The 23827-nt window shown below is 44.2% G+C and overlaps 1 protein-coding gene across 2 annotated transcripts in view; it reads left to right on the top strand.

Annotated features, from left to right (window-relative positions):
- The first annotated feature begins 274 nt into the window (after positions 1-274).
- The window catches only part of SIAE (sialic acid acetylesterase), a 44824-nt gene continuing 21271 nt past the window's right edge, over positions 275-23827 (top strand). For both annotated transcript variants that reach the window (XM_049777928.1, XM_049777929.1), the window contains exons 1-4: positions 275-443; positions 6260-6421; positions 13736-13911; positions 23307-23445. In XM_049777928.1, the coding sequence (XP_049633885.1) occupies positions 386-443; positions 6260-6421; positions 13736-13911; positions 23307-23445 (535 nt within the window). In that variant the 5' untranslated portion in view covers positions 275-385. The remainder of the gene's footprint in view (positions 444-6259; positions 6422-13735; positions 13912-23306; positions 23446-23827) is intronic.

Consider the following 23827-nt stretch of genomic DNA (forward strand, 5'->3'; position numbering starts at 1 on the left):
AAGGCCCCGCCCTTATGGCCACGCCCCTTCAAGAAGCCCCGCCCCTCGCCACATTCGCCCTCTTAGGATCTGATCTGCTTCCCTCAGGCCCCGCCCTCCGCACTGGCCACGCCCCACCAAGCCGACCAAACTGCGGCCTCGGGCCACGCCTCCCACAGTGTGGCCCCGCCCCAACTGGTTCGTCCTCCCAGGCGCGACTCTCCTCGGGCCCCGCCCCCGGGAGGCCCCGCCCCTCTGGAGGCCCCGCCCACCACCGCGCCACCTTCGCCCTCTTAGTATCTGTCCTCTCCTCAGGCCACGCCCACTCCTCAGCCCCCTCTCAGGCCACGCTCCTAGGGTCTCCACTTCCCGGACTCCTGCCCTGGAATGAAGGAGCTGAGCCAGGATGATCCTCCAAGCAGGCCTGGTGTTGTCTTTCATGCTGTGGGTCGATCCCAGTGCAGGTGAGGCCTTTTGAGCACCCTGATGCGGTGCACCCCGTTAGGTCCCCATAAGGGGGTGCATCTTTTAGGCCTGGAGCAGGATTCTGGGCCCCAGATCCCTGGTGGGAACTGTAGGTGACTGCTGGGCAGGACAACCCAATACAGCCATAGGCTGCATGTTTGTTCATACTAAGCCTCTGCAGGGCAGCTGTGTGTAGGGGAGAGGGCTGATCCACTTAGAATATTTGCAAACACAATACTTTTTAAAAAATATCCTTGCCACTGAACATTTTCTTTCCTTTCTCTCCCATCTCTTAGTTTTTCTTTCAATTTTCTATTTTTTTAAATCATGTTGCTTTGGGTCTTCCTGAAAGAATTGTATTCTTCAATAATTTTCAAAAATATACTCGCCACAGAATATTTGGAAACAGCTGACTGAGTCATGCAATAGCACTTTGGTGCTGCCCCCTCAAGCGGTGCCCTCAAGCTGGGTTCCTTGGGAGAATTAAATAGTGCCAGTTTAAGTGGTAGTGGGGGTTAAGGCATACAACACCCTCACTTGCTCAGCCTTGTTGTCTGAAGTAGCTGATGTACCTAATGATGGATGGGATCAGCAGCAGCCTGGCATCGCTGCAAGGAGGCACACACATTCCAGGTTCTAAGATGACACATTCAGGTCATTTCTAGTCACCCAGGTTGGGCACTGACTGGGTCACAGCAACAGAAGAACTATGAGTCAACCGCTAATCTAAGTAAAAACAGTGGTGCTGGGTAGAGTTTTTTCCCTTCAAACCATTCAGAGATCCCTGTTAAGAAATGAAACTTGGGGCTGGAGAGACAGGACAGGGAGTAGGGTGCTTGCCTTGCACAAGGCCAACCTGGGATCAATCCCTGGCATCTTATATGGTCCCCCAGAGCACCAGCAGGAGTGAGGCAGGAGTGAGTTCAACAGGTGTGAGTCAAAAACTAGAAAAGAAAAAAAGAAATGAAACTTGAGAGACCAGAAAGATAGTGTATGGGGCATTTTTGCCTTGCGCATAGCAAACCTGTATACTTTGGTTCCTTTCGCCCCTACCCCCTCGAGGAGTGATCCCTGAGTGCTGAGCCTGGAGTAATCCTTGAGCAGAGTCACGTGTGGCCCCAAAACAAACAGCAAAGAAATGAGACTTGTGTGCCCAGAGGGATAACTAAATGGGGCTGGAGTGCATGCTTTGAAGACAGGAGGCTGGACTTAGGTCATCGAGCTTCCCAGCTCTGAGCAAGAGTAACTCCAGCACATATCCAGAAATGTAGGCTAAGGGAAAACAAGAAAGTTGAGTTGGAAGAGGGAAGGATAATAAGCAAGACTGTCTTCCTTAAGAACTCTCAGGTTGGACTAGGGCTGTGGCTTAGTGGCTGAACACTTGCCTTGCTTGTGTGAGGCTCTGAGTTGGATTCTGGATGTGCTAAAAAAAAAAAAAGTATAGGGGTAAGGTGCCTGCAGGGCCCAGCAAAGAATGACCTCTGAGATACCACCACCACCAAAAAAACAACTCCCATATTAGGCCATGCTTAGCCTTGCTGCAGCCTGAGGTGGTTTTTCAGGGCCTCAGCAAGTGCACCTAAGAGAAATGCTCCCACCCCATCTTTGCCCTGGAGTCTGGCAGTGAGAAGAAAGTATGGAATGTGGAGGCCTTTACTTCATTAGATTTTCTACTGAACACTGTTATCTTGGCTTCCTCTATTCATGTTTGTTTCATTGCCTCCATTGAATAGGCTGAAACTAATGACTTAGATGGTTGTTATTAGAAACAGAAGTACTGGACCACAGAGATAGTATAGTGTGTAAGGTGCTTTCTTTGCATGGAGCTGACTTTGGTTTGATCTCTGGCATCCTGTATGGCCCCTGAGCACAGCCAGTGCAGTCCTGAGTGCAGAGCCAAGACTATGCCCTGAGCACATCTGGGTGTGGTTCTCTCCCCCCCCCCCCAAGGAAAAGAAACACAAGTACCACTGCTTTTCATTTATTTATTTATTTGTTTATTGGTCTTTGGGCCACATCTGGCAGTTCTCAGGGCTTATTACTGTCCCTGTGCTCAGGGATCACTCCTGGTGAACTCGGAACCACACTGTTGGGTGCAGAGGACTACCCCTGACTTTGTGCTCAGGGAACACACCTGGAGTCACTCCTGGCAATGCTCGGTGACCCTGTGTGTACTGCTGGTGATCAAACTAGAGTTAGCTGGCTGCATGCAATGCAGTTGCCTTAATCCTTGCTATCTCTCTGCTCCCCAAAACTGTTTAATATCAGTATTTTATCTACCCTTTGAGTCACGTCAGAACTTTTCCTTCATTTTTGGTTCATTAGTATTTTAGATAGTTTTTATTTGGTTGCATACAACATCTTCCCTTCACATAATTCCAAACTCTTGCCTGTGTTTGCCATGTGATATATGAGAGGTACAGTCCACCATCATCTGAACTGAATTTGTCCAGTTTTGTTGGGATCCCCTGAATGTTTCTCACATGTCCTCATCAGCTACTTCTTAGAGATACCTACTTTCCAAATTTGATATTTTTTTTGTTCAGGACTTACTCCTGGCTCTGCACTCAGAAGTAGTGCTGGGGGTAGTGCTGATGGTACAAACAGGATGCTGGGTCAGCTACACATGAGGCAAATGTCCTACTCACTATGCTATCTCTCCAACCCTTGATCTTTCTATTTTTAATGACTGTGCTGAACTTTCTCAGGATACTGGTTCCTGGCTTTTAAATTTTAATACCCAAGTGAAGAAAACATTAAAGACCTCAAAAAAAAAATCATTTTTTCAACTATTAAGTGTCTTGTGTCTGATACAAAACTGTCCTACCTCATTTCTTATCTTTTCTACTCGTTTCATTGGTAATGTTCCACTGTTTACACTCATAAGTTTGGAGTGTGAGCTGAAGAGCTTAAGTAAGATGACTTCTGTATGACTTAACACCAGTTTCCAAAGGGCAGAAAGGAAATTGTAGTAACTCTGGATCAGGTGCCCTGGCTTTTCACTGTGTGATGTGAGGCCATCAGAAGAGCTGTCTGCACTGTGGTCTGGTCTGTCCCTGCCTCATAGGAGTGCTGTCTTGGGACAGAAGTGCCCTCCTGAGAAAGAATCTAGTTTATTTATTTTTTTATTTCTCTCATTGTTACATCTTTAATGCTTGAAATAGTGCCTGGCACTTAGGGGGCTGGAGGGAATGAGTAGGGTGCTTGCCTTTCACATGAAGGACCCAGGTTTAAACCCTAGCACCCCATGGTGTTCTCTGATCCCTGATAAGAACAATACTTGAGTGCAGAGCCAGGAGTGAGCCCTGAATACTGCTGGGTTTGGCCCCCAAACCAAAAATAAAATAGTGCCTGACACTTAGAATCAATAATTAGTATTGAATTCATTGAAATGCAAACTACTTAACACACACACACACACACACACACACACACACACACACACACACACACACACACACACACACACACAGCTACTTAATCTTGGGAACTATGTAAATGGTTCTCAGGGCCGAATGCATGCTTTGCATTCAAGATGCCCGGTTTATTTGCTGGCACCAGAGGGAGTGGCCCAAAAATTTACTTAATTTTCTTGGGAGTTGGTATGTTAAAAATAATAGGACTGCATTCTCATCACTAACATTTATATCCTTATTTTTGCAATGCAGGGGTTGAACCCAGGGCTTTTACACATGCAAATGTTCTGCCTTCTGGCCTTGTTCTGCCTACATTCTATTTTCTTTTTTTTTAATTTATTGCTTTGGTTTGGGCTATACCTAGCCATGCCCAGAGCTACCTGGCTCAATGCTTATGGAATCAAATCCATAATTCCTCATGTGGAGTGTGTGCTCTAGCCTTTTGTATCTTCTTCTTGGTCTTCTTTTATTTTGTTTTGTTTTGTTTTGTTTTGTTTTGTTTTTTGGGCTACACCAAAAAAGTTACTTCTGGCTCTTGCTCAGGAATCACTCCTGGCAGGCTCCGGAGAACCATATTAGAAGTCCGGGATTGAACCTTGGTCTTCGCATGCAAGGCAATCCCTCCCCATTGTGCTATCACTCTGGCCCCTTTTTATTTTATTTTTAATTCAGCTACTTTATTTTTTGCTTCACTTGCCAGGCGAATGCTGTCAAACTGAGCTACCTCTTGGGACCCTGGCTCCGCCATTCCTCAGCCCAGAACAGGGCCAGACTCTGAGAGGTTCAGCAAACCTATGCTGGCTATGTTAAGAAGTGGTTTCCCAAAGCCTTGCAAACAGAGACCCAGAGAGGCCCCTTGCTTTTTGCTGGTGCTCTGCAAGTAGCTTTGAGCCGTCCCCCCATCCTCTCTCCCCATCACTCTTAGCCTTTAGGTTTCCGTTTTTGTTCCAGATGCAGCACCTATCCAAGACAAGGCCTCCCACACGTGTGTTTCTGCCTCCCTCCAGCTTGTGCTTATGCAACTAGAGTTTCGGTCTCCAGAGACCTGGCTGCCAGAAGGCCCTTCTAGCTCCCCTAGACTCTTCCCACTAACTGAGGAGGCAGGCAGTGTGTCTAGGGATCGGGCTGCAAGTCCAAGGGCAGGGCAAGTAGGACTCCCCCACTTCAAGTGTGGGGGATTCATTTGCCAGCTGGGTCTCCCCTGGTGTGAGCAAGCTGCAGGGGATTCAGCAGGATTGTGACAACCTGGTTTATCCTCAATTTCTTTCCTGATTATCATTTTTTTTAAAACCCTAATTAAAAAAATAAACCTTACTTTTGGGGCTGGAGCAATAGCACAGAGGATAGGGCATTTATTTGCCATGAATTGCAGCTGACATGGTTCAATCCTTAATCCCATATTGTCCTCTGAGCCTGTCAGGAGTAATTTTTGAACCCCTGAGTGCCATCTGGTATGGCATCCCCACTGAAATCTTACTTTTTATTATTTTCTCCTTGGAATTTTTGTCTGTTTTGTTGAGACTAAGTGGGACATCAGAAGTTTCTATATATCTTTTCTTCGGTTAAGCTCTGAGGAGACACAGTTTGGATAAATGCTTGTTATTAATAAAATGCTCCGATATAGGCTGCATGTTAAAAATAGGAACGATCTTGTTAAGGTGAGTTCTAACTTGGTCTTGTTAGCGAACCTCCAAAATAGAATACAGTTCTGAGTGCTCTTCCTTTTCTTTTATTCTGGCATTTAGCTTGTGAAATGTGTAAAACTGAAACGAAAGACCCTTGTGTTGAGTGTCTGACTTTTTATGTTTCTCACTGACCCTGTCTTTTCTTTGCATTTTATCTATCTGAATTTACTCAGTCAGCTTTGTCACATATTCATGAATGCTGGTGTAGAATATTCAGTGAGTTGTTAAAAAGCCATAATAAAGAGAATTCCTTGGGGGAACATCACTAATAAGAATGGAAGTGTGGGGATGAAGGGCAGGGAAAGTGGGTAGGCAAGGCCATTTTGGGGAGAGGCATGCTTCTTCCCTGCTCCTGCAGTAAGTGTGCTAATGGAAATGAGTGGAAGTGTTTTTTTTTTCTCCCCAAAAAACGCCATATGTGGGGAACCTCAGAAGAGCATTTTAGGGAGTTGGGGGGGGGAGAGTGAAGCAGAGATGAAAGGGAGATGAAAGGGAGATCAAGGAAGAGGTTGTTTGCTTTAAGCCTCCTTTGCCTCAGTGACCTCTTTGCTATTTGTTGTGGTGACATTCCAGAGCTTAGGACTCCATCTCTTTAGAATTCTCTTGCCGGAAGACTTCTTTCCTTGCCATTTAACCAGATCCAAGCAAGTGCTGAATCCCTTCCCAACAGATGCTCTTCTCAGTGACTGCTGCATTTTTTTTTTTTTTTTTTAGGTAATGAGTTCCGCTTCGCATCGTATATCAGTGACTACATGGTCCTGCAGAAGGAGCCCGCGGGGGCTGTGATCTGGGGCTATGGGGTCCCAGGAGCCATGGTGACCGTGAGTCTGCTCCACCAGCAAGACACTATCATGATGAAAGGGACCTGGGTGAAAGGTAAGGTGGCCCAGCCTCCCTTCAACCCTGTCCTCTCCTGCCACCTGCTGGCCCAGAGGGCAAAAAGAGATGGTGGCATTGGAGTCAGCAGCGTTGACCCATCTACAACCCTTTGCTATTAATTTTTTTTCCCAGAGCCCTGAAGAAGCCATCCTGCCTGCAATCCTGTTGTGACACCTAGGGTGTCCTGATGCTTAAGTGATCAGAATGTTTGGGTGACCTTCCCTGGCCACAGATAGGCACCTCTGTAAAGCCCCCCCCTTTTATAATTATCTTTATTTAAACACCGTGATTACAAATATGATTATAGTTGTATGATTACAGTCATGTAAAGAACACCCCCCTTCACCAGTGCAACATTCCTACCACCAATTTCCCAGATCTTTCTTGGGGGAAGAAAGAGGAGGTGAAAACCTGGCTTTGCACCCTGTAGGGATCAGGCCTCACTCTCACTTCTGGGCCACATAGCCATGACCTCTTTCTTTAACACCTCTCTCTGTTACTATTTCCTTCTTTGTAAAGCAGAGATCATCACATTTAGGACTACGATGAGGATGGAGGGAATTAGCACCATAACATTTTCAGCACACACAAAGAACTGAGTAAAATGTGGGGGGGTTGTTTTTGTTACTAGAGCGTGGTTTAGTCCATTACGTAAATTTTTTTTTTTTTTTGGTTTTTGGGTTAAACCCGCAGATGCTCAGGGGTTACTCCTGGCTCTGTGCTCAGAAATCGTTCCTGGCAGGCACGGGGGACCATATGGGATGCCGGGCTTCAAACCACCGTCCGTCCCGGATCAGCTGCTTGCAAGCCCTACTGCTGTGTTATCTCTCTGTCCCCATTACGTAAATTTTTATTGACTACCTAATATGTGCCAGATCTCGTGATAGGTATTGGTGATACTGTGAGCAGCAAAAACAATTAGGGGCAGAAATGGATACCCAACAAACTGCTGGAGTTTAGTAGGAAAAGGATCACAATGGGGAAGTTGAGGGGGATGTGTACGGATATAGGGATACTTCATTTGAAACTTATCCTAACAGACTTAGACACTCCACATAGAGGCAGAGTCTGGGCAGGGACTGTTGGTACTGTGCTGGGCAGGTGGGTTTGTCTGGGGTTCCTAGCAGGCAGTGTAGACAGCAGATGGGTTTGGTGGTGTAGAGGGGCTTGCTCATGTAGTTTGCATCAGTGGTTTTGGGGGCACTCTGATTTTTTGAAGCTGGCATTGGCGAGAGTGACTGAGCAACCTGAGACTGAAGGAGAAGGTCCTTCACTGGCTGTTACTTATCCACAGTGACATCTCAGGCTGTGTTTATGGTGGGCATGAGAAAGCTCCCCAAAGTGGGTATCAGCTCTTCTGAGCAAGGAGGTTCTTTATAGGTACGTATGCATGTGTGGGGTTAAGAAAAGCATCAGGGAAAGGGGTTTCTTGTCATAGGGTGGGTCCTAAGGAAGGGCCTTTTACTAGGTTTTCTGCATTTGCATATTAGGGAAGAAAAGCATTTTAGAGTCCATGAAATCATAGCACCTACTTATGTGAGCATCTTGTTTGGTTGTAAAAGGCTTATTTGGGATAAACACAGCAGATAGACAAATGGGAATTTTATAGGGCAGAGAAGAAAATGCTTCTCCAAGGAGATACTACCTTGTATCTTGAAAACTTGTATTTTTAAATGTTCATGAGGTCTTTGGGATTTTCATCTGGGCAAACTCAATTGCCACTCTGTCTATTTGTTTATATTTAACTTCTTGCTTATAATCCCCTCACGGCCCACAGCTGAGTGGAATTTAACAGCATAGAGGGGAGTCTAGCAGACTGATGCTCAAGGATTAGAGAAAGTTAGACCTAAAGTATTCATGGAACAAAACCCCAGAATACTTAGAAGAAGGGAGACGCATGGTTGCAATGTTATGTTTACTAGTGGTGTGTGTGTGTGTGTGTGTGTGTGTGTGTGTGTATGTGTGGGTACCTTAAGCAGTTTTGGGGCTTCTCCTGACTCAATGCCTCATCCCTGGTGGTGCTCAGAGAACCAGGTGGTTCTGGGGATCTATCCCAGGCTGTGGCATGCAAGGCATGTGCTCCAGCCCAGTGAACTGTGACCTATTTCTTTTAACCTCTGACTTTTTATTTAATTTATTTTTTTTTGGGGGGGTCACACTTGATGGTGCTCAGGGGTTACTCCTGGCTCTATGCTCAGAAATCACTCCTGGCAGGATTGGGGGGACCATGTGGAATGCTGAGAATTGAACCCAGATCCATCCCAGGTCAGCCGCATGCAAGGCAAATGCCCTACTGCTGTGCTATCGCTCCAGCCCACTCTCTTAACTTTTAAAAGTCTCATCTTGGTCCGGAGAGATAGTACAGCAGTAGGGCATTTGCCTTGCATGCAGCTGACCCGGGATGGATCTGGGTTTGATTCCCAGCATCCCATATGGCCCCCATGCCTGCCAGGAGCGATTTCTGAATTTCTGAGTGCAGAAGCCAGGAATAATCCCTAACTGCCACTAGGTATGGTTCAAAAACCAAAACCCAAACCAAAACAAAACAAAGGCTCATCTATGGGGTCAGACCCACCTGAGATAATCTTTTTAATTCTTTTTAATTTGAGAGTCAGCTAGTTCAGGACTTTAATCATATCTGGAAAATATCTTTGTCTTTATAATATAATATAATATAATATAATATAATATAATATAATATAATATAATATAATATAATATAATATAATATAATATAATATAATATAATATAATATAATATAATATAACATAACATAACATAACATAACATAACATAACATAACATAACATAACATAACAACATAACATAACATAACTAAGGGACTGAGAAGTCATTCCATTGAAAGGAAGCAAAATCACAAGTCCTGGGGCTGGATCTATAATACAGTGGGGCAGGGATTCACCTTGTATGGGGCTGATCTGGGTTTGATTCCCTATATCCCATATGGTCCTTGAGTTGAGCAGGAGTGACCACTGAGTGCCAAGCCAGGAGTAAGCTCTGAACACCACTGGGTGTGGGCCAAAACCAAACAAATAAACCCCATAAGTTTTGCCAGTATTTGAGGAGAGGTTTATACAAGGGTGTGACTTATTGGGGGACACATTTTGGTGTGTTTCCCCCAGTAGGCAATAGTTTTCTAGCTTGCATCATGATTTTTTTTTGCTATAACAATAAGATGTATTTTGCATTCCTTTTTATGTGTGTGTATGTGTGTATATGTGTATGAGATGTTGGACAGTCAGGCCTTCCTCCCCTGCAGAGGGTTTAGGTCTCTAGTCCCAGAATACTTTGCAATTGACTTCTGTGAGCAACAAATAAAAGAAATGGTTCTTTCCATATCTAGATTTTTCCTTTAGGGAATTGAAGGATTGTTGGTGATTTCTTTTTCTCTTCTTGGCATTCAATTTGGCACAATAACCTGAAAAATAATTAACATCTGATGTGCATAGCAAACAGAAAAAAAAGCCCTTTATGACTAATCATGTCTTTTGACAAATGATTTTGATTTTCTCATTTGAGGTGGGGGTTGCTGAGAGAGGGGGAGAGAGAGTTTTGGACTCATGTCCTTGACTGGAATCTGAAGAGAAGAGGAGCAGAGAGAAGCTGGCCACCCCATATGCCTCCCTTGGCCATGAAAACAAAGCTATGCTTGGAGGAAATGTCTCGAGGAGCTGAGTGAGAGAGGAAGGGAAGGAGGGAAGAGGCTTGAGGAGGCAGGATGTGATGGCAACAGAAATGAGAGTTTACACAAACAATGCTATAGGATGTAATCTGGCAGCAAGGAGCTTTCCATCCAGAGCCACTGATTTCTGGCTAGGAGCTCCCAGATGGTGAAGTCCAGGTTCTTGGTCAAGGTTGTTGTCAATGTGTAGACTCAACCTGAGGAACATGGTGGGCCACTTGGCTTCTCAAACCTTGAGCTGGATTTCTTCAGATTCTGTGAGCCCCACTTAGCCACCTGGCCTGGAGCTGACAAGCCAAGGCCTGAGGAGCTTGGGAAGCCCTTCCTGCCTCTGTATAGTCAACCACCTTCCTGGCTGCCCTTCTGTGCTGAGCTGCCCTGAGCTGGTCTGGCCTTGGCCACCTCTCTAGTGGCTTTACTCTCCCTCAGCTGCCAGTTCACTGGCTTAATACTGGATTGTGTCAGATAACTGATATTTTATGTAGAGTACGAGGGAAGCGCTAGGAAAGGAATGAACTCTAGGAACACTGGAAAGGGAAGTCGAGAATTTTCTATGGAGTGTGGTTTTTGGGAATGAGGCTGTGATTGATGCCTGAACAATTCAGCTTCTGCTTATAGAGGACGGCATTACCAGACTTTGCCCAGCATTACCCCTTCCAGGTTTTACCCTGCTGAAAGTCATCTACTCTAGCCATGGTGCCTGGATGGATGGAGTCTTCCCAGAAGTGCTCAATTCACAGCACTCAGGACTGAGCGTGAGGAAAGCAGAAAAGCAGCCATTTGGGGCTTTCTGGCGATTGACCTCGTTCTCCGAGTCACGTTGGTGGCAGAAGGACAGAGCTGCAGTGAGATGTGTCAGAGTGAGAAGCCTGGAAAGGCCTTGGCAAGAGTGTCGTGGGGACAGATTGCAGCGTCTGCCTGTTCAGAAGTGAGCGCCATAAGGAGCACCTCACACCTGGGCCCCACAATCTGTACTGTGCTGCCCACTGTTTCCAAAACAGTCCCTTTGCTACTTTAGGTGAATTCTCCATTTAATATGTTGATGTCTGGCTATTTGGTGGTATAAAAACAATAGTGAGCATTTGCTGAGGTCTAACTGACCTCAGGGGCGGGAGATGCTAGCTTTGTGTAAGTCCTAACTCTGATCTCCCGACGTGCCTGAGCTTTCCTCCTCTCTGGCCACATCCAGGACTTCTCCTGGGGAATATTCACACTGTGCGCCCAGTAGGCTCTTGGGTGGAATTTGGAGTATTACTGTTGGAGGTTTGTGTGCTCACTTGACGAAGCTCATTTCCAGTTTTTCCCCGTTTTCTCCCTCTGACTCCATTTGTACTCTTGGGCCTTCTTCCAAGAGTCTTTATTTTAATCAAAATGATCATCTCTCTATTTTATTCGTTTTCTCACTCTCATGCCTTCCACTTGGTTCGTGTTGTTTGATTCCCTAGGGATAAAGATAATTTTGACCATGTTGAAGATATTTTCCTTAAGTTTCTGAGTCTGATGTTGGCAGTGGTGGGGTGAGTGGGTGAGAGGTGGGAAGGTGATATGGGGGTGGTTCCACAGGAATATGCTATGTATGAGCTTCTGAAATAGGGTCTGGAAGAGCTTTTCCTCTCTTTGAGTCCACACAACTTATATCTAGTAAGTTACTCTGATTTCTTCTTCTTCTTAGTTTATTTTTGTTTTATTTGGGACATACCTGGCAGCACTTAGGGGATTATTTCTGGCTCTGTACTCAGAAGTTACTCCTGTGAGGCTTGGAGAAGCATAGGGGATGCCAGGGATTGAGTCTGGGTCAGCTGTGTGCAAGGCAAATGCCCTACCCACTATGCTATCGCTCCAGCCCCTTTTTTATTTTATTTTTTTATAATAATAATTTTTATTTTGACCAAAGTGAATTACATATCTTTCACAGTAATATTTTAGGTACATAGTGACATTGAATCAGGGGCATTCTCACCACCAATGTTGTCCTCCCTCCACTCCTGTTCCCAGTATGCATCCCATATCCCCTCCTTTGACCCCCTGGGCTGCTAGTATAAGTGGTTTCCTCTGTGTCTAGCTTGTTGTAGATTTGTAGATTGGGTATCGATTCTGTTGTCGTTGGCTTTGGATTTGGTGTTTAAGTCTGATCATTTTTTATTTCTACTTAATGATCATACAACTGTTTGGTCTTGGTACCCTCCATTATTTCCCCCTTCATTTGTGAGGCGGAACAAGATGGTTAAAGTTATGTGGTTCTGTTTGAAGGAAAGAAAAAAAAATAAAATGGGACAAAAATCAAACCATCAAAAATGGGCGGAGTCCTTCTAGAGTCTATAAATATCAATTTGAGAGAAGAAAGGGAAAAAGGAAGAGAAACACAACAATACAAAAAGAAAAATCAAACAAAAAATTCAAAGAGCATCACAGCAATAAAGACAACCACCACACAATACAGCCCCTTTTTATTTTTTAAATTACTGATTTCTGTCTGATATATCTTCTTCACAGAGATTGATTTGTGTGTGTCTTGATTATATTCTCGGTCAGTTTCCCCATTTACCTGGTTGGTTGATTTTTTTTTTTTTTTGCCACACCCAGCAATGCTCAGGAGTTACTCCTGGATCTTCATTCAGGAATCACTTCTGATGATGCTTGGGGGGAACCATAAGGTATGCTAGGAAAGCACCCCGTTTTAATACTCATCTGTTTTAACTGTTGTTGCTACAGGAAATAAGGGGGGATTGAAGACCTGTCTGGAATGGGAAGTTTTCAATTCCAAATGCTTGTTCTCTGAACTGTGCTCACATTTGATAGGTTAATTACTAGCTAGTTTATGGCATTATCAAAATCTGTTTGACTGTGGTTATGTTGTACAGTGTGTAGGTTAGAGTTCTGCATATGCCTATTTTTGTGTTTCTATTAATTGTGTTTTGAATTTTGAATCTCTAAATCTCAAATTTGAATTTGAATCTAAATCTAAGGTTTGAATTTCTAAATCTATATTTTTGTGTGCTTCCATTTAGGATTGTAGCTGGGTACTATATTTTTCTTAGAAATCTTTTGATTAAAAATAAGGGGGGATTAGTACAAATTAAGGATAAAAGTGTGTGTGTGTGTGTGTGTGTGTGTGTGTGTGTGTTAAGATTTTGGGCTATACTTAGTAGTCCTTAGGGCTTGCTCCTGGCTCTGCACTCAGGGATCACTCCCGGGGAATTCAGGAGACCATATGGAATGCTGGGGATTTAACCCTCTGTTTTATTTCTCTAGCTCCTTAAGACTGCTTCTCTTTTGGGGCCAGCGAGGTGGCGCTAGAGGTAAGGTGTCTGCCTCGCAAGCGCTAGCCAAGGAAGGACCGTGGTTCAATCCCCTGGTGTCCCATAGGGTCCCCCCAAGCCAGGGACAATTTCTCAGCGCTTAGCCAGGAATAACCCCTGAGCATCAAATGGGTGTGTTCCAAAAAACCAAAAAAAAAAAAAAAGGACTGTTTCTTTTTGTTTTTCCAATTTGATTGTCCACAATCTTGGAAAGTCGTTATAATTCCAGATCTAGTTTAGCACAGAGGCTGTGGTTTAATGATTGTAAGTACACTGATGGAGTTCTCTGATCCTTGTTATCATTTCAGGAGACTCTAATACCTGGACAGTGGTGCTGGATCCTATGAAGCCTGGGGGCCCCTTTGAACTAATGGCGGAACAGGATCTGGGGAGTGAGAACTCCACTCTGAGAGTTCGTGAAGTCTTATTTGGGGACGTCTGGCTCTGCAGTGGGCAAAGTAACATGCAGATGACAGTGTCACAGGTAATTTCCTGGAAGTCAGCAAAAACAAAAATCATTGAGACAGTCCAGTGGGGAAGGTGTTTGCTAGACATACGGTTAACCTGATTTGAGCCCTGCCAGGAATGATCACTGAGCATGGAGCCAGGAGGAAGCCCTGACTACAGCCAGGTATACTCAGTTCCAACCTTCCTTCCAACCAAAAAAATAAATTCAGTTGATCATGATGAAGAAGAGAAAGGAGGAGTAATAGAACTAGGGGGAGAGCATGCACATTTTGTCTCTTACTACTTGGGTGACTCAGAGTAAATCAGTTGATATTGTCAAAGCTTTAAAAAACATGCTTTTTAATGAAATGGTGCTTACTAATACCATATTTCTCATTTGAAACATTGGTAAAATGCAGTTTTTGTAAATTTGTACTAAATATAGTGCTGGGTAAAGTCTTCCTTATATATACTGACAACTATTTTGCCAGTTCTAATACAAAATTCATTAAATTAATGTTCTTGTCTCCCTTAAAGACCCTGCTAACTTCTCATCTGCTTTATTTCTGTGAATTTGCTACCCCCAGACTTTATCTGGGTAGATTCCTGTACTATTTATCTTTCATTATGGCCTCATTTCACTAAATATAATGTTTTTAAGGTCCATCATACATATTCTACTACCAAGATTTTGTTCTTTTATTATGACTGATGTACATCCTACTGTATACTCCATTCTATTGATCCATTCAAACTTGGGCTGTGTCTACCTTTTGTCACTAAATGGTACTGTTGTGAAATTGGTGGATAGTGTTGTTTTAATTTCTTTGACATTTCAGGGAGGGGGGAATTACTGAGTCATCTGTTAACTCTTTATTGAATTTTCAGGGAATCATCAAACTCTTTTCTCCAGTGACTTTCATTTTACTTTTCTGCAGGTAGCACTAAAATTTCTGCAGGTAGACTTGCTCTGTATCTTCCTAAGGGGCTATTTTCATTTAAAATATTTAGCTACCTTCTTAGACTATTTTAAAAGACTTAAAAGGATATGTATATCTCCTTTGAATATTTCTTTAGATGGAGTTCCTTAGTAGGTATAATTCTTATTGTCTATCTTCTTATGTTGTGGCAATTTTCCCCATACCTTTTTTTGGGATATTTAGTAGGAAATTCTAGTCGATAAGTCCCTCTTGTGTTCTGAGTTCATATTGGAATCAGGATATTGGGACTGTTTGGCTTATTATTTGTACCCCATATATACCACAAGTACCATGTGGCATTGTTCCTTTTTGCATAAGCACAATAAAATGGGGAAATCTTATGTGTGGAAACAAGTACTTATCTAATAGGGATAGGAACACATAAATTTTATTTTGCAGTGGGGTCTTACATCCTGAACACTTGTCATAGTGAGTAAGCTTAGGCTCCAGAAGATCAGACATTGGCCATTCACCCCTGAAGCTTGGATACTATCTATGGAACCAGCAGAGTTTTCTATACCAGCACCAGGAATCAGTCTTTTACCATGGATAGCCGTAATGCTGCCCTGGCATCGACTTGTTCCAGGGTGGGTCCATATGTCCCACTTTATGACAGCTTGGGAACAGCAACAATTTGCTTTCAGGGCAGGGTTTCCACCTAATGGTGAGATGAAACCAGAAGATGATCCATGTCACCCTGACTTCAACATAAAATCTGTACAGATACCAGGATCTTTAATGACTAAAACCTGACAGTAACAACCGTGATTGTGAAGAGCATTTACTGGGACCACAGAGAAAGACTTTGGGGTTGGACAACTTAGTATGTATGGAAACTGTAGTTGGTCTTATGCCAGGATGCTTCATGAGTAAGTTCTCCCTATTTTTTTTTTTTTTTTTTTTTTTGGTTTTTGGGTCACACCTGGCAGTGCTCAGGGGTTATTCCTGGCTCCAGGCTCAGAAATTGCTCCTGGCAGGCACAGGGGACCATATGGGGCGCCGGGATTCGAACCGATGACCTCCTGCATGAAAGGCAAACGCCTTACCTCCATGCTATCTCTCTGGCCCCAGTTCTCCCTATTTTTAGGTGAAAAGTTTTTCCTTTCTATTTCCCACATATTTTGCTGTGCCTATGCGAAACAAACACAAAACTGCCACACACACACACCTTTTTTTTATGGATATTTTAATCTCTTACTTATTATTATTATTATTATTATTATTATTTTGGTTTTTGGGCCACATCTAGTGGTGCTCAGGCATTACTTCTACTCTGCACTCAGAAATCACTCCTGGCAGGCTTGGGACTGTATGGAATATTGGGGATTGAACCCAAGTCCATCCCGGATTGGTAGTATGCAAGGCAAATGCCTTACTGCTGTGCTATCACTCTGGCCCCAATCTCTTAATTTTTAAATTGGGTGTCCTGTCTTTTTCTTTTCTCTTTTTTGGTTTTTCGGCCAACACCCGTTTGATGCTTAGAGGTTACTCCTGGCTACACGCTCAGAAATTGCCCCTGGCTTGGGGGAACCATATGGGACACCAGGGGATCGAACCGTGGTCCTTCTTTGGCTAGCACTTGCAAGGCAGACACCTTACCTCTAGCCCCACCTCGCCGGCCCCTGGGTGTCCTGCCTTTTTCATAGAACCTTGGGACATGGATTACTTTATTTTATCATATATTCCAAAATTTTTCTATCAAACTAAGAAGAAAGGAATAAAGAAAGGCTGGGGGCCAGGGGCCAGGGGCTAAGTGGTCTCAGATGCATTGGTAGGGGAATAAATGAGGACAGAACTAAGTGTCCAAGCCAGAGTCAACGATAATAGAATCAAGGGACCTAAACTTCAACAATCCAAACTTAAAGGGGTGTGTTATACTGGCAGGCCAGTGGCAAAGGGTAGTGGTATAGGATGCACTCTGGGTCCATTGATGGAGAGAGGTTGACATTGCTGGTGGATGGGCCCTGACTCATTATATACCTTAAATTTGACTATTAAGGATTCTGCTGTTTCAATAAAATAGAAAAAACGAGCTATTGGATTATCTGTGAAGTGGTGTTTTGTTGTAGTTTTAATTTGTTTTTCCATAATGACTAATGAAGTCGAGGATGGTATCATGTACATATTGGCTATTTGTATGTTTTTTTGTGGGGCCACACCTGGGGTGCTCAAGAGCTATTCTTGGGCTCTGCTCAGGCTTGAATTTTTGTAGCAAACAGCACGTAGGACTGGAAAATGGCAGAGAGGTTTTTGCAAAAGTGGCCACTGTCAGGTCACGGTAGCCAACACTATCTCTCCAGCCCAACCCATTTGGGATAACTTCTTTGGAGAGACCTATTTAAGTCTGTTGCCAATTTGATTATTCTTTATATGCCTGTATATTAATTAGTGATCAGATACATGATATGCAAATATTTTCTCCTATTCTTTAGGTTGTCTTTTCACTTCCTTTTTTCTTTTTGGTTGTTGGATCACACCTGGCTTTAGATCAGATGTTCCCAAACATTTGGCCTACCACCCCTCTTTCAGGAAAAAAAAACAAACCATGCTTAGCACCCCCTGGAAATCCAGTTTCATGAAGTGAACAAACAGAAGGCATTCTCCTTAATTACACGGGGGTGGGAATGTCATTATTGCTCCTCGGTGTTGTTCCAGTGTCCCTCCCCCACTTTCCACCCACCATCCAACCCTGGGGGGCAGCTTTGGGAAACCCTGATACAGATTTTATATTTTCATTGATGTTTTATGGTTTAGGTATATATTATTTACTTCCTTCGAGAGATTTATTTCTAGATATTTAATTCTTTTGGGTGCTATTGCAAATGGAATTTCTTTCCTAGTTTTTTAGTTTCTTCATTGCTAGGGGATTAGAATTTTATGCATGCTGCTCTTGTATTCTGAAATGGTTCATAGCTTTCTGTGTGTTCTTATTTAGCAGAACATATCATCCGCAGATGATTTTGCCGCTTGCCGTTCAGATCATTTTTCTTTTTTCTTTTTTTTTTTTCCATACCTTTGGCTAAAACTTGTCCTACAGGCTTGAAAGCAGACTTTCCCATCTTGTTTCCTGCTTGGTGTGTGTGCAGGAGGGCTTTCAGGACTGTGTCTGACTGGAGATGTGGGTTTATCAGAAATGCTTTTTACAATGCTGAGGATTTCCCCCCTCTGTTCCTAGTTATGTAAGAGCTTCTTTATTTTATTTTTCCGGAGCCAGAGCGATAGCACAGCAGTAAGGCTTGCATGGGGCCAACATAGGATGGACCCCAGTTTGAATCCTGGCATCCCATATGGTCTCCTGAGCCTGCCAGGAGCAACTTTTAAGTGCAGAGTCAGGAGTAATTCTGAGTGCTGGGTGTGACCCAACAACAACAACAACAACAGCAAAAACAAAACAAAAAAAGGTGTTTCTTTATTTTTCATGATGGGATGCTGATGTGGCACAGGGATTAAGTTTGTGGCCTCATGCTTGGCCCAGGTGCTTCTTAAACCACTGAACCAGCTCCCAGGCCCAAAGATGTATCAGACTTAGATTTTGCCACGAAGGATTCTATCTGCCTAACTAACTTATAAGGCCATTATGAAACTGAAAGCATTTGTTTATAAAAGGCACAGATAGGGTGATAGCACAGCAGGGAGGGCATTTGCCTTGCACATGCCTACCCCGATTCAATCCCTGGCAGCCCAGATGGTCTCTTGATTCTGTCAAAAGTAACTCTTGAGCTCAAAGCCAGGAAGTAACCCCTGAGTACTGCCGGATTTGGCCCTAAAAAACAAAAATAAATAAATAAAATAACGTATAAATATTTATTATTATAAAAACATTCAACATGTAAAATCATGAGATTTAGAAGTACCTTCAGTGAACTTGAAAGGTGATTGTGCTCCTCTAAAACTCAATTATTCTCATTTATTTTTCACCCTTTGTTAAATATTCTTCTATCTTTGAAAAATATTTAAATTTGGTTTATATAGCCTGTATCCCAAATAGTTTCTTCTTTAAAACCAACCAACTAACCTGGTTTGCAAACAATGCTACTGAAAAAAATAATGTAACTGTGAACAGATCCACTTTGTCATGATCTCTTTCTTTCTTTCTTTCTTTCTTTCTTTCTTTCTTTCTTTCTTTCTTTCTTTCTTTCTTTCTTTGTTTCTTTTCTTTCTTTCTTTCTTTCTTTCTTTCTTTCTTTCTTTCTTTCTTTCTTTCTTTCTTTCTTTCTTTCTCTCTTTCTTTCTCTCTTTCTTTCTCTCTTTCTTTCTCTCTCTCCCTCCCTCCCTCTGTCCCCCCCTCCCTCCGTCCCCCCTCCCTCCGTCCCCCCTCCCTCCCTCCCTCCCTCCCTCCCTCCCTCCCTCCCTCCTTCCTTCCTTCCTTCCTTCCTTCCTTCCTTCCTTCCTTCCTTCCTTCCTTCCTTCCTTCCTTCCTTCCTTCCTGTTTTTTTGAGGGGAGAAGCACACCTAGCAGTGTTTAGGGATTATTCCTAGCTCTGCACTCAGAAATTGCTCCTGCCGGGCTACCAGGGGACCATAGGAGATGCCAGGGATTGAACCCAGGTCCGTCTCAGGTCAGCTGTATGCAAGGCTGCTTTGTTATTGCTCTGGCCCTCATCATGATTTTTCTTTTGTAAAAGTCACAATATTTTCAGTCTTTCTTTCTACATTATATATATCTATACATTCTATATATAATATATATCTATATATATGTATTTGCTTCTACTTCTGTCTTGTTTGAATATATGGATGCCTTTTGAATTTAAATTCTTATTAAACTGTACCTCAGTGGGACTCTCTGCTAGCAAAAGAAATGAAATTGAAGTTTTATCCGTAGATAGAAAGGCGGGTTTTTGTGGAAGGGGGATTACTATTAACTCATTAAGGAAAACAGTGTTTCCCCTAATGCTTTAATTGCAGCTCCCCAGCGGCATACAAAGGCTAGTTCTCTCAGATCTGTGCCCTCAGCCTGTGCCAGGGGACCCTATCCACTTTTTGTCAGCTAAATCAGCCTCTGATGGTTCCAAGCTGATGGTCTTCTTTCTGCCAAGTGCTTACTCTTGAGCATGTCTTGTCTTTAGCCAGGCTTCCTGCACCGAGATACTGGGAAAATAGAAAGAGAGAGAGAGAGAGAGAGAGAGAGAGAGAGAGAGAGAGAGAGAGAGAGAGAGAGAGAGAGAGAGAGAGAGAGAGAGGAGAGAGAGAGAGAGAGAGAGAGAGAGAGAGAGAGAGAGAGAGAGAGAGAGAGAGAGAGAGAGAGACTCCCCCTAAGCCATGGAAATGTTAATTTATTTTTTTAAAATCAAGCACTTCATTTGCAAGACAGCATTTGAGGTTGACATTAACAAAAGTCAGGTTTTCTTCTCAGTTTTCCAACGCTTGGTAGAACTCTCTTTTTTCATAAAGATGATACTTCCAACAAATGCACTTGACACAGTCTTAGACACACACACCCTTATTGTTTTGGTCTAAAGTATACTTGACATGATTTCCAACACATATACACACATACATACATATTCTGTCTGTCTGTCTATCTGTCTGTCTTTCTCTCCTGCCCTCTCTCCTGAGCCTTTTCCGAGGAAATATTTCCACTTTCACCTACCACTCTTCACATTCAAATGAAGGAGTGGCAGATTGTGGGCCCATCTTGTTGTTAGGGTGAAGTGGAATTTTTAAATTGGCTGTTATTTATAACGCCAAGTGAGAGATGTTTATAAATGGAGAAAGTCGAAATGTTCATCTGTTGTCGCTGAAGCCAGGGGCAGGTCTCCAGACCGGCTATTTCCGGTCAGCATGAGACAGAAGCTCCATTTCCCAGTGTCAGCAGGTAGAGAAGAAGCGGGTTGGTGCCTCGTCACAGCCCTAGAGGCACAGAAGGCTGCTGGTGGACTATTTATGGTGATCACTCCATTTTTAAAACTTTTGTATGATGCTGTGGTAGAAGGTGATGGGATGTAGAGTCTGCATTCTCTTGTTTGAATCTGTATTCTCTTATGTTTTCCTGTTCTCTCTCTGTCTCTCTGTCACACACACACACACACACACACACACACACACACACACACACACACACACACACACACACACACACACACACACACACACACACACACACGCCCCTTGCTTCCCCATAAAGCTCCCGGGCATCAGTTCTCTAGGGAAATGGATTCTGGAGGCTTCTTCATTAATTCAAGGATGCGGGATAAAGGTTACAAAATGAACACGAGCGAGCAGCTGCTTTGCTGGGGCGTGGCCGGTCCCCCGAGAGGTCAAGGCTGCGGTGCCCACGTCCAGCTACCGCCGTGCAGCCGTAATGACTTCAAATACCTTCGGATTCATTTACATCCTCATTTAAATAGTTGGTAGAGAAATAATTACACTGAGGTGTTTGATGAGATGAAATGTGATCTCGCAGATGGAGCAGAGGCCCCATCTTGGAAACCAAGTGTCATTTAAATGAAAATCTTCCTGGAATCTCTTTATTCCAGAGTTTGCTGTCATTCTCCCCAGGGAAGCGTTTCCATCAGGGAAGCTGGGGGGTTGGTTGGGTGGGGGGGACAGCAAGACAGGGGTCCCCTTGGTGAGTATTGGCAGGTACATACAGCTAGTGTCGGGCCCCTCCCCCAATTTTTGTGCTCACTTCTGTGGCTTTCAGGCTTAGCTTTGGAACAGTAGGTGAGTATGAGTTCAGAATGGGCCTTCTCCAGCCATGCTTTGGATCAATTCCATGGGCTGTTTGCAGCCTTGGAAGAGACTGGCCTGACCAGACCCCGTGGTGTGGACAGTGGGCTTCAAAGACAGGGCAGCACGTTCACACATCCTGCCTCCCTGCTGCAATGTGGGTGGCAGAATGAAAGCCGCTTCATCCATTGTTTCCATGGAAGCAACACACAGTCTTCCATGCCTGCCTGATGTAGAACTGAGCTTCAAGGGGGCCCACTTCTGACAGGCACTGGTTGCTGAAATAATCATCGCTCTGCCGGAATATCCGAGCCTGTATTAGCCTTTTATTGCCCCTCTGATGTGGGTTTTTCACCAACCATGCCAGCCAGGAGCCTGGACACTAAGGTCTGGATTTCCTTTGGCATTTTTCAGAGACCCCTTACAGTCTCTGTACTGAGTGGGGGAAGCCACCCACCCTTTTTCCCCAGGCTGGAACAGCTGCTGCCTAGGGATGGAGCTTTGCAAGCTGTGGCTCCCACAGGGACCCCAAGAACCCAGGCCATTTATGTCTGGCCATCGGATTGGTCATTGTAGGCTCTGTGGCAAGTTCAAAAGGCAGCATCTTCCAAGGCCACACTCTGTGGGGCTGCTGGCTGTCCTGTCCCCTTGCCGTGCTGGGGGCTGTGGGCCCTGCTGTACTCTCACAGCAGGTGGGAGGAGACGCCCTGGGCAGCTGCACACGCTGTGGCTTGTGGCCAGCGGATGGGAAGTGTCCAGACCTCCTGGTCCTCTCCCGAGGCTGGCCTGCCACAGCTGAACTCTGGTTCCCTCAGGCCAGTGATCACTGCATCCTGATGCTCCTGGTAGTCCTTTGTTTGAGGAACCCGGTCTGGCCCCAGAGGTTAAGGAGAAGGCAAGAAAAGAACAAAGACAAGGAAGTAAAACAGTATTTTTGTGGTGCATCCTGTTCAGAAACTAGAAGGAAACAATATCTTATAATACATTGGTAGGAAAGGAAACACCACTTACGTATGAGCTCTGGAGGCCTGGTGCTCAGTGAGACTAAGGAAGAAGGATAGATATGGGGTGACACACTGCAAGGCCAGAAAAGCCTGGAGCTGCTTCTGTCGAGCTCTTGGTAGTGAGAACCACTGAGCTGGTCAGATGATTGGGGACAAGGTCTATACCTGTCACTTTGGTCAGATGACTGGGAACAGGACATGTATCTTCGTCCAACACCTAATGACTGTCCTTAGCAACTGTCTTAAAGAGCGTTTCTCCAGTTGCTCTGAGCCCCCGGCTTCTCTTTATTTGTTGGGACTGGGATGAGTGTAGACATGCGATGAATGGGATACCGTTTTGTTTCTGATGTCTGACAACCATTTGCCAGTGGTGTTTTCTTCAGAATGGATTTCTCTGACCTGCTTTTGGTGACACTCAGCTCCAACCTCATGGAAAGTTTTTGGCTCCAGGCTTCCAGATACCCTTTTTCTGAAGGGAAATATATTCAGGTTGAAGGTCTCATAGAGGTCTGATTACTTGGAAGTTTTCTTTTGCTTATACCCCTGCCCGTGCCCCCCCCCCCCCCCCAATAAGGCTATGAGATCACAGATTCCACAGATTCTTCCTTTTTTGGGAGACTGATTTATTATGGTCTGAAGGTCTGGGTGGGTCAAGGTGACCAGCTGTCATTGGCATAGGATTTGCTCTCGGTGGGTGGAAGATCTCAGGAGGCTGTTAGAAGGTCAGATGTGCTAATTTGGGCTGCTGAGGAATAACCTTCCTTCTTCCTTCCTAGATATTCAACTCCTCAGAAGAGCTGTCCAGTGCTGTGGCCTATGAATCCGTGCGTATCTTCTCCGTAGCACTGGTTCAAGCCTGGCAGGAACTGGAGGACCTCCCCAAAGTTGACTTGCAGTGGTCCAAGCCTACTTCTGGTAAGACTTGCTCGAAAGTGCATCTTCTCTTACAGGACAAGGTCAGTATTCCCAGAGGACTCTCTCACCCTGACCTTGGTTTTGGTCTAGTTATTATTGTTCAACTCATCTTTCCAACCTTTTGACTTTGATTCTGATCTAGTCATTAATGGCTAATCACTTCTTTCCAATCTTTCAACCTAACTCTTTCCCATTCCTGTTAATGGTCGTGTGTCATCAGTTTCTTCCCTGCCACAACAACATAGGGGTTGTTGTGCCCTTGTGTCCTTGCTCTGAGTTGAAGACTGCAATCAGCTTCTCTAGGGTATGCTGGGTCAGCTCTGTCCCCAAGCCATCAGGCTCTGATTCTCTTTCTCTCTCTTTCTTTGTTTCTCTGTCTGGA

Source organism: Suncus etruscus, chromosome 8 (assembly GCF_024139225.1).
Source record: "Suncus etruscus isolate mSunEtr1 chromosome 8, mSunEtr1.pri.cur, whole genome shotgun sequence".
Lineage (NCBI taxonomy): Eukaryota > Metazoa > Chordata > Mammalia > Eulipotyphla > Soricidae > Suncus > Suncus etruscus.